Source organism: Camelus ferus, chromosome 9, assembly GCF_009834535.1.
Source record: "Camelus ferus isolate YT-003-E chromosome 9, BCGSAC_Cfer_1.0, whole genome shotgun sequence".
Classification (NCBI taxonomy): Eukaryota; Metazoa; Chordata; class Mammalia; order Artiodactyla; family Camelidae; genus Camelus; species Camelus ferus.
In genome coordinates this window covers 11257525-11269846 of record NC_045704.1, presented here as the reverse complement: position 1 = coordinate 11269846, position 12322 = coordinate 11257525, and the positions used below count along the sequence as shown (strand labels likewise).

At 33.8% G+C, this 12322-nt stretch overlaps 1 protein-coding gene across 1 annotated transcript; it reads left to right on the top strand.

Moving 5' to 3' along the window:
- Window positions 1-9786: 9786 nt before the first annotated feature.
- Window positions 9787-10737, top strand: LOC102510286 (vomeronasal type-1 receptor 4-like). Its single transcript, XM_006194412.2, has one exon. The coding sequence runs from the start codon at window positions 9796-9798 to the stop codon at window positions 10735-10737; it is 942 nt and encodes a 313-aa protein (XP_006194474.1). The 5' UTR covers window positions 9787-9795.
- Window positions 10738-12322: the final 1585 nt, after the last annotated feature.

Below are 12322 nucleotides of genomic sequence, written 5' to 3'. Positions count from 1 at the left end.
CACACACACATATATATATATACACACACACATATATATATAAACTTCTATGCCAAAACTTCATGGTAACTGCAATCCAAAAATTTATAATAGATATACACACACAAAGAAGAGAGGAATCCAAATATAAAACTAAAGATAGTTATCAAATCACAAGAGAAGAGAATAAATTAAGAAAAGGAAAAAAAAGATGTACAAAAAATAAACCCAAAACAACAAAATAGCAATAAGGACATATGTATTGATAATTACCTTAAATACACAGAGATTAAGCTCCAACCAAAAGACATAGACTGGCTGAAAGGATACAAAAACAAGACCCATGTGTATGCTGTCTATAAGAGACCCACTTCAGAGCTAGAGACACATACAGGCTGTAAGTAAGGGGATAGAAAAAGCTATTCCAGGCAGATGGAAACCAAAATAAAGCTGTAGTAGCAATACTTATATCAGACAAAATGATCTTAAAATAAAGACTTACAGAAGGACACTACGTAATGATCAAGAGGTCAATCCAAGAAGAAGACATAGCAATTGTAAATATATATGCACCCAACATAGGAATACCTCAATATATAAGGCAACTGTTAACATACATTAAAGATGAAATCAATGGTAACACAATAATAGTGGGGGACTTTAACACCCCACTTACATCAATGGACAGATCATCCAGACAGAAAATCAATAAGGAAATACAGGCCGTAAATGACACATTAGATCAGATGGACTTAATTGCTATTTATAGAGCATTCCATCCAGAAGCAGCAGACTACACAGTCTTCTGAAGTGTGCTTGGAACATTCTCCAGGATAGAGCACATGCTGGTCCACAAAGCAAGTCTTGGTAAATTTAAGAAAATTAAAATCATATCAAGCATCTTTTCCTATTACAATGCTGTGAGATTAGAAGTCAACTATAAGAAAAAAACTGCAAAAAACCCCACAAATACATGGAGGCTGAACAATATGCTACTAAACTGCCAATGGATCAGTGAAGAAATCAAGGAGGAAATAAAAAAATACTTAGAGACAAATGAAAATGAAAACACAACGATCCAAAACCTCTGGGACACAGCAAAAGCAGTTCTCAGAGGGACATTTATAGCGATAAAAGCTTACCAGGAAACAAGAAAAATCTCAAATAAACAACCTAACCTTACACTTAAAGCAATTAGAGAAAGAAGAGCAAACAAAATCCAAAGTTAGTAGAAGGACACAAATCATAAAAATTAGAGCAGAAGTAAATGGAGACTAAAAATACATATATAAAAGATCAATGAAAATAAAAGCTGGTTCTTTAAAAAGATAAATTGATAAAGCTTTGGCCAGACTCATCAAGAAGAAAAGGGGGGAGAGCCCAAATTAATTAAATCAGGAATGAAAAAAAGTTATAACTGACACCACAGAAATACAGAGAATTGTAAGAGGCTACCAAGAGCAACCATATGCAAACAAAATGGACAAGCTAGAAGAAATGGACAACTTCTTAGAAAGGTACAATTTGCCAAGACTGAACCAGGAAGAAATAGAAAATATGATCGGGCCAATTACCAGCACTGAATGAAATCAGTAATTTTAAAACTCCCAACAACAAAAGAACCCCTCCAGAACCAGATAGCTTCACAGTGAAATTATACCAAACATGTTAAAATTTGTATCAAAACACAAAGGACCCCAGATAATCAAAACAATCTTGAGAAAGAAAAATGGGGCTGGGGGAACCATGCTCCCTGACTTCAGACTATACCACAGAGCTTCAGTAATCAAAACAGAATCATACTGGCACAAAAACGGACACATAGATCAATGGAACAGGAGAGAAAGTCCAGAAATAAACCCACACACATATGGTCAATTAACCTATGACAAAGGAGGCAAGAATATACAGTGGAGAAAAGACAGTCTCTTCAGTAAGTGGTGTTGGGAAAACTGGACAACTACCTGTAAAAGACTGAATTAGAACATTCTCTAACACCATATACAAAAAGAAAAACTCAAAGTGGTTTAATGATCTAAATATAAGGCCAGATACTCTAAAATTCCTAGAGGAGAACATAGGCAGAACATTCTTTGACATAAATTGCAGCAATATTTTTTTGGATCCATGTCCTAGAGCAATGGAAATAAAAGCAAAAATAAACAAATGGGAACTAATTAAACTTAAAAACTTTTGTGTATCTAATGATACCATAAAATTAAAAGACAAACTACAGAGTGGGAGAAAATATCTGCAAGTGACACAAGGGACTAATTACCAAAATATACAAATTGCTCATACAAGCTTAATATAAAAAAAAAAAAAATCAAAAAAAGGACAGAAGACCTAAATAGACACTTCTCCAAAGAAGACATCCAGATGGCCAACAGGCACATGAAAACATGCTCAGCGTTGCTAATTATTAGAGGAATTTATCAAAACTATCACTTCACACCAGTCTTAATGGCCGTCATTTAAAAGTCTACAAATAATAAATGCTGGATTGTGTGGAGAAAAGGGAATCTTCCTATACTGTTGGTGGGAATGTAAATTGGTGCAGCCACTATGAAAGGACAGTATGGAGATTCCTTAAAAAACTAAAAATAGGGTTACCATATGATCCAGCAATCCCACTCCTGGTCATATATCTGAAGAAAACTATAATTTGAAAAAATACATGCACCTCAATGTTCATAGCAGGAGTATTTACAATAGCCAAGACATGGAAACAATGTAAATGTCCGTGGACAGATTAATGAATAAATAAGATGTGAGATATATATATAGCGATATATATACACACACACATACATATGCATATATATACATATATACACACATATACACATACATACACACATACATATACATACACACACATGACTATATACAAAGGAATATTAGCCATAAAAAAATGAAGTAATGCCATTTGCAGCAACTTGGATTTACATAGAGATTATCATACTAGGTGAAGTAAATCAGACAAAGACAAATACCATATGATATCTCTTATACATGGAATCTAAAAAAAGATAAAAATTTTATTTACAAAACAGAAATAGACTCACCGACATAGAAAACAAACTATGGTTACCAAAGTGGGAAAGGGGGAAGGGATAAATTAGGAGTTTGGGATTAACAGATACATACCACTATATATAAAATAAACAAGAATGACCTACTGTATGGCGCAGGGAACTATATTCAATTTCTTGTAGTAAGTTATAATGGAAAAGAATCTGAAAATATGTGTGTGTGCGTATATATATATATATATATACGCACACATACATACACATACATACATACATATTGGATCACTTTTTGGACACCTGAAAGTAACATTGTAAACCAACTACACTTCAAAAAAAATAAAATTGAAAAATAAAAAAACCCATTCCTTAATTCCTATTTCTCTAGAATCGCTCCTTGTAACAGTGATTCTAAATTGTTTGATATTCATAAAATGGAGTCCTATATAGCAATGCCAAAGAATGATGTACAACTTTATACAAATTTAAATTCACAAGCAACATAGAAAATTAAGAAGTCTAATACAAAAATGTAAATGCATTATTTTCTCCACATAAAGTCCAGAAGTGCTGAAAGTAATCTATGCTGTTAGATGTCACAGCAGGGGTTATCCTAGGTGTAGTGACAGGAAGGAGCCAGTTAGGGTGTCTGTGGGGTCTGACAACATTCTATTTATTGATATGGGTACCACGTACAGAAATGTGTTCAGTTTGAGCGATTTCTTTGATCTGTGGTCTTCGGGCCTGTGCATGTATTTAACACATTTAAAATAGATGCCACCAAAAAAGGTGGAATTTGAGAGTAGATTTATGTGTAATGTCCTTATATTGTCAATGTGTAGTTTTTAAAAGTACAGTGAAATATCTAGGTTATAAATTAGCAAATAACTAAATACACAACTTCAAAAGAAAAGGGGTCAGATATAAATTTCTTTTTAAAAGTTATTAGAAAAGAAGTAAACATAGATCAAATAAGGAATTAAACCACGTCTATTGGAAAAGCCCTGAAAACTTGATAAACCCAAATATATTGATTATTTATAATAACATAGACTACTTACTCCTTATAAAGACAAACATTTCTAGTATATTCATTGGATTTTTCTCAAGTAATAACACCAAAATATGTGAACTGAAGTAGCAATGAGAAAATGTATTTCATGGAATTCTTTATTTTTTAGCAATAAAACAAATAGCATGGCAATATATGTATGTAATTACATACACTTAAAAGTTTCTCATTATTGTAATTAATATCATTAAAATTTGTATTGAATACTGAATAATTTTCCAGCATGTTGACAAACATGATTGACTTTTTATGTATATATTTACATACATACGTATCCTCAGATACACACACATGCATATACACACCCTAAGGTAGATGTGTGTTTGTATACATTTTTTCTTCTTTCTTTATGACTTAATATGGGGCGAATATTTAAGTTTCTGATGTGAGCTACAAATATGAGTTTCTTGTTTGGGCACAAGGTTTTATATATATTATATATTATATATATATATATATTTTAAAAATTATGTATATCTCCACTGTATCAAAATAATTGGTTTTCAAATTTCCCATTTCTTAATACTTTGTATTAGCTTCATAATATAAATACAGAGTGACCTATATTAAAATCTTTCCCAAAAGTGAGGAAATATACACTTTTTCCCCTGTATATCCAAAAGCCATAAACTCTACATAAACAGAATGGATTCATGTCTTTCCCTTTCAGATAGCTCTTCCTGCAGAGCTCCAAGTTTAATGAAGGCTCTGCCATAAACTAGTTTCAACACTTCAGACGTATGAGTGTGCACCTACAAACCCCATTCTCGCCAACCTGGCCAAGTCATCTTGGCATAATACAGAAAAATCTGCCTTCTACATGTCCAGCACATGTCTTTTAATTGTCGCACTCACTTGATGGTTTTTAAAAATCAGCTGAATTCCAATCAGTAAAAAAATGATCCTTATATAATGTGATAGAGGTGCTAATTATGGCTCCAATGACAATCATATTGCAATCTACAAATGTAACAAACAGCTTAACATGGTGTACATCTTAAATTTACACCATGTTATATGTCAAATATATTTCAATTAAAATTAGCTGTTATATATATATAATACATACAGTATATTACTCAGCACATTCTTTATCCATTCCTCTGTTGTATATTTCAATTAAAATCAACTAAGTAATATATATGCATATTTTTTATCCATTTATCTATTGATGGACACTTAGTTTGCTTTCCTACCTTACCTATTGTAAATAATGCCACTGTGAACATTGGAGTGCATGTATCTTTTTGAATTAGTGTTTTTGTTTTTGTTGGATATATTGAGGAATGGAACTGCTGTATCATAATAGTTCTATTGGTAGTTTTTCGAGGAGCCTCTGTACTCTCTTCCATAGTGGCTGCACAAATTTACATCCCAGCAACAGTGTACAAGGGTTTGCTCTTATCCGCATCCTTGCCAGCATTTGTCATTTGTAGGGTTTTTGATGATAGGCATTTTTTCAGGTATGAGGTGATATCCATTTTAGTTTTGATTTGCATTTTTCTGATGGTTAGCAATGTTGAGCATTATTTCATGTTCTTGTTGGTCGTCTGTATGTCTTTTGGAAAAATGTCTATTGAGCTCTTCTGCCAATTTTTGAACTGAATTTTTTTGGCATGCAGTTGTATGAGCTGTTTATATATTTTGGTTATTAATACCTTAACAGTCATACCATTTGCAAATGTTTTCTCTCATTCAGTAGGTTGTCTTTATTAGTATATAGAAAAATAACAGATTTTTGTATATTAATCTTGTATCCTGCAACTTCACAGAATTCATTTATTAGTTCTAATAGGTTTTTTTTTTGGTGGACACTTTAGGGTTTTTTATATATATTATCATGTCATGATCAAATAGTGACAGTTTGACTTCTTTCCTTCCAATCCAGATGCCTTTTATTTTTCTCTTGTTTGAGTGCTGTGGCTAGGACGTTCACCATCATGTTAAACAGAAGTGGCGAGACTGGGCATCCCTGGCTTGTTTCTGATTTTAGAGGAAAGGTTTCAGTTTTTCACCAAATTTCCTGATTTCACAGAAAAGGTTTGAGTCTGATGTTAGCTGTGGGTTTGTCACAAATGCCCTTTTGATGGTGAGAAATATTCCCTTTTGGTGAGAGTTCTTATCATGAATGGATGTTGATTTTGTCAAATGCTTTTTCTACGTCTATAGAGATGGTCATGTAATTTTTATCCTTCCTTTTGTTAATGTCTGTCACACTGAATGATTTGTGGACATTAAACCCATTTTGGTTCCCTTGAGTAATACCCACTTGATCATGTGATCCTTTTTATATGCTGCTGGTTTTGGCTCACTAATATTTTAAGGATTTTAGCATGTATCCTCAATGGAGATATTGGCTTATATTTTCTCTTTTGTATTGTCTATGTCTGGTTTTGGTATCAATGATAAAGGAAGTTTCCTAAAATGGTTTTGGGAGTGTTCCATCCCCTCAAGTTTTTGAAATAGGTTGAGAAAGATAGATATTAACTCTTCCTTATGCTTTGTGGAAATCCCCTGTCAAGTCTTCTGTCCTAGACTTTTGTTTCCTGGGATTTTTTAAATTACAAATTTAATTTTACTACTAGTGATCTGTCTGATTAGATTGTCTACTTCTTCCTATTTCACTTTTGGAAGGTTGCATGTTTATAGAAATTTGTCCATTTTGTCTGAGTTGTCCAATTTATCTGTATCTAAATGTTTATAACATTCTCTTATTATTTTTTTATCTCTGTGATATGGTTGTTATTTCTCCTCTTACCTTCTTATTTTGGTTTTTCCAGTCCTTTCTTTTTTTCTTGTTGACCCTGATTAAAACCTTATCAGTTTTCTTTATCTTTTGAAAAAAAAAAACAGCTCTCATGTCATTAACCAATTTTATGGGGTTTTTTTGTCTCTACATTTAAAATTTTCCTCTTTGATTCTTATTTCCTCTATCTTTTGAATTTGAAATTGTTCTTCTTCTATTTCTTTTAGATGGTAGTTTAAGTTGTTTATTTGGGATTTTTCTTGTTTATTGAGGTAGACCTTTATCATTATAAATTTCCCTCTTAGAATTGCTTGTGTTGTATCTCATAGATTTCGAAAAGTTTTGTTTTTATTTTACTTTGTTTCAAGTTATTATTCTGATTTTTAAAATTTGCCCTTTGACCCATTGATTTTTTAGTAGCATACTGTTTAGTTTCCAGGTTTGATCTTCTTAAATTAAGTAAATGAGCATTAGTGCATTTGATATTTGCAAGAATGATAAAATCTGTCAAGTTATCAGATAAAATGCTCTTATTTTGTGAGAACCTCCTTTGCAACCTTCTTTCTTTTTTGATGTATTTGTTTTGCTTCAAATTCTTATCACTGATGGAGGTCAATAATTGTGAAATATATTTTACTACAAGAGTTTCATATGAATTAGCATTTACTTTGCAAATATGTCCAACACAATTGACTTTGGTTAGTGCAAACAAACAATTTCTGTAATGAGTTATTTGTCATGTTCTTCCTTTTACTTGTATGCCTTTGAATACACTTCTCAGGTATTTTGTCTCATTCCATTTATCTACCAATACTTTAACTGATGGTTCAGTTCAGTTCAGTTGTCTGAAGATTAGGAAAGTACTAGTTTTAGGGTAGAGAAACATCTAAGGAAGTGAAGAATCCAGAGGGGCACACATAGTTTATACTCTCCTCCATGAGAGACCCTGTGTGCCAACAGGGATCATGGAAAAGGAAATCCCTCTCAAAAACACTTCTTCAGTCTCCTTAGGGGTGCTAATGAGAAACGTGTAATTGTTTTTGATCATTAACAACTGAGAGGAAAGTTTTCAGAAGTGTTCTCAGATCCCAAGCCTACACTCCCATTGCTGCCAAAGATGGAATGATAATTGCAGTTCTGAGGGAATGGGGCAGGGAGTAAGAGAATCACAAACCCATATATCAGGCTGTGGTTGTCTCCCTCCCACACAGATACTAGCTTATAAAGACCATCCCACTGAGTCCATTGTCCTGGCAGCAGGGAGGAATCAGGTAAGTGTTTTCTGTTTCATTCTGAGAAGCAGAGTCTGTAAGAGAAAGGCAGATCAAGATTCTTCACAAGTGATCACATCAGAAAAAGCCAGTTGTCTGTTTAGTAACCTGATTTAGTGCCAACCCTCTGTGGGAAGGTGGAATAATTCTGAGATATGAGCTAAGCTAGTGAAGAGAGATGGGATCCTAGATCCTACACCAATTCCTGATGGCTCCTCGTACAATTTAATGTAATCCTTACTGACAGTGATTGTTGTGGCTGAATCCAAGTGATAACATTGCCATATTATGAAGGTGCTTAAAAACGTAGTTGTAAAATCAACCTGCTATTCAGTCTACCTGATTGGCAACTAGAGTAAAAGTTGATGATTGCTAGAAGTGGACCTTAAGCTTTGTAATAAAGAGTAAAATGAATCTAATTATCTAACCTTGTGCAGAAAGCATATCCAAATGTAAATGGCTTGACTAGAAAGGTTTTCTCTAATTTTAGACATTTGATGCAATTAATGGAGACATTAATTTCGTCTCCACTAAAAATTCCATAGGGTGTTGGTTATGGTGAGGTTATCGGCACTCTTAAATTTAATGAGCAGTTGACATGATAATTGTGACTTACAGCCAGCAGCTGTCACTCTCATATCATGTTGTTTCTACCCATTTAAATAGTATTCTATTATCAATCCAAAAATCTAATTTTTCAATTTTTAAAATGCACAAGAATACATACCCTTTAGGGGCTGTTTTGCATCTATATCTTGTATGATAATATCATTCACAAATCTTCATTCTTTTTGAGTGTTTTTCACGTAACTATGGCATTAACAGATAAGGATATCATCCTAAAGTAATAAGTTAGTACACTATTTTGTCATGTATCAATTTTTTATGCCCTAAAGTTTACAGTATTCCATGTGCTGATTAAATAATTCCTGTGATAGGTGCCATTATACTTGCTTCTCTGATACAAAAGCCAAAGCGTCTTCCTGTAGCCATGCTAATACTGAACCATTTTCATTTTTATCATGTTAACTTGTCATGAGGCAGGTTCTTGCAGTATTCTGCCTGCAGCAGTGCATGTACATGTATTAAGATACCTAACACTTTATTCATAATTAATAGTCCCATATAGAATCAAATGTTACACAAATGGAAACTTGTTGTAATGAAAATTATAAAATACCGCAAGTCTAAAATCAAATGACAAGTTGTGAAATCAAAACTAAATATAGATCATATAGGTCTGGATTAGCATATAAATATACTTAATCAGCTTTTTGGCAGAGCATGGTGGTTCAATGCACTGTCTTTATCAGGCCAAGGGATTTCACATCCCCAACTCTGCCCTACGCAGCAGACTTTGACAAATACTTAACCACTCTCTTTGTACATTTTCCCCTTCTGTATGCGTGAAGTCACAGAAGTTCCTGGCTAATATATTTGTGAAGAATGAAGTGGTCATGTGTGTAGCTGTTACTGAGTAATTAAACATTATAAGTGAACTTTAAATTTTATACATTCAACCTTTGGAAAGCTGCTAGTAATAGAAAAACATGAAGTAAAACATTTTAAGTGGGAACTACTGGTAACTGCAGAATACCAGGTTTCAGCTGACATTATATAAGTAGTCCAAATCTCATATTCCCATACAGGACATTTTAACTCAGAAGAAGTTATCAGTGACTGGTGTCTGACAGAATGGACAGCAGAGATCTGACAATAGACATGTTCATCTTAACACAGACTGTGGTTGGAATCCTGGGAAATTTGTCACTTCTTTGCCATTATGTCACCCTTTACTTCACTGGGTACAGGTTAAGGTCCACAGATTTGATTCTTAAGCACCTGATTGTAGCCAACTCCTTGGCCCTCCTCTGTAAAGGCGTCCCCCACACAATGGCAGCATTTGGGTGGAAACATTTCCCCAGTGAATTTGGATGCAAACTTCTTTTCTTTCTTCACAGAGTGGGGAGGGGAGTGTCCATCGGTAGCATCTGCCTCTTGAGTGTCTTTCAAGTGGTCACAATCAGTCCCAGGAACTCGAGGTGGGCAGAACTTAAAGTAAAAGCTCCCAAGTACATTGTTCCCTCTATTCTCCTGTGTTGGTTCCTGCAAATGTTGGTAAATATCATTTTTCCTGTCTGCATACATAGTAAATGGAGCAACAAAAACATCACAGACAACAGGGATTTTGGATACTGTTCTTCCATTCGTCATCACAAAACCAGTAATGTGTTATTTGCCACATTGCTTTTGTTCCCTGATGTCTCATGTTTGGGGCTTACGCTCTGGGCCAGTGGCTCTATGATTTTTATCCTGCACAGGCACAAACAGAGGGTGCAACACATTCGGAGGACCAATGCCTCCCCCAGCGGCTCCCCTGAGTCCAGAGCTACTAAAACCATTCTTCTCCTGGTGAGCACCTTTGTTTACTTTTACACTCTTTCCTCCATCTTTCAGGTTGTTTTGTCTCTTTTTGAGAATCCCAGCAGGTTCATTGTGAACATCACTGTAATCATGGTTGCATGTTTCCCAGCTCTCAGCCCCTTTGTGCTCATGAGCCGTGACTCTACTGTACACAGCCTCTACTTTGCTTGGATAAAGAATACAAAATATCCTACTATGATGAGAAATATGTAAATTGTATGTAATGCCACATGCACAGTTGCCAATTCATTCATTCATTCGTTCATTCACCTCTGAGTCTTAACTAAAAATTTGAATCTCAAGAGAATACTAAATAAGACATGCTGAGCATTTTCTTCAAAATGAGCAATTGTACTAATACTGTCATGAAATGTAATCATCTTATAAAGAAATATATTATTGTAAATTTTCATACTAAAGAAAGGGAGTTCAGAATTTATGCAATAAAAAACATCTTGAAACAGTCTTAATATTGTAGAGTCTTCAGGTGTGTAGCATCTTCTAATGCAATAAATTTTCCAGAACTGAACTAGGCATATAGATAAAAGTATACATGAAAAATGGATGATCATGTGCAGTGCTCATTAGGGAAACTGAAGTTAATATCCTCACAGAATAAAGAATAGCCTGATGTGAAGCTGGAGTTTAAAATTAATCTCAGTCAGGGGAGCCTTTGGGGGAACAGTTATGAATTTCATGGATAACATTATGATATTGATTTGTATGAGTTGTTTATGTATTTTGGATATATAAACCCCTTATCGGTCTTATCTTTTCAAAATAGTTTTTGATTCAGTAGATTGCTTTTTCTTTTTGTTGAATATTTCCTTTCTGTGCAAAATCTTTTAAGTTTAATTAGGTCCTATTTGTCTACATTTTCTTTTGTGTCCTTTACCTGAAGAGGAAGATCCAAAGAAAAATGCTACAATTTTGTTAGGGAGTGATCTGCCAATATTTTCTTCTAGGAGTTTTGTGGTTTCCAGTCTTACATTGGGATTTTTAATCCATTTTGAGTTTATTTCTGTATACAGTATGAGAAGATGTTGAAATAATTTCAATCTTTTACATGTATCTGTCCAGTTGTCCATCACCACTTACTGAAGAGACTGGACTGTCTTTTCTCCATTGTATACTCTTGACTCCCTGTGATAGATAAGTTGACCAGAGGCATGTGGGTTTATTTCTGAGCTCCCTGTTCTGTTCCCTTGATTTTTGTGTCTGTTTTTCTGCCAGTACCATACTGTTTTCATGACTATAGCTTTGTGGGATAGCCTGAAGTCAGGGAGTTTGATACCTCCAGTTTTCTTCTTTCTTCTCAAATTTACTTTAGCTCTTTGTGATTTTTTATGGTTTTATATTAATTTTAGGATTTTTGGTCTAGTTCTGTGAGAAATTCATGGGTATTTTACTAAAAATTGCATTAAATCTGTAGATTGGTTTGGGTAGTATGGATATTTATAACAATATGAATTCTTCCAATCCAAAAAAGAAAAAGCATATCTTTCCATTTTCTTTGTATTAACTTCAAGTTCCTCAGTAAATTCAGAATATAAGATTTTCCCCTTCTTGTTTAAATGTATTCCTCAGTATTTTATTCATTTTAATACAATTTTAAATAGACTTGTTTTCTCTTATGATTCATTTAGTATTAGTAAACACTTTTAGTTTTTGCTTGTCTGAGATGTTCTTATCTCTTATATGCTAGATGATAATCTTGCTGTGTAGAGTGTCCTAGGCTGCAACTTTTTCCATTTCACTAATGTAATGTGTCTTTCTTTGCAGATAGCCGTGTTCTCTC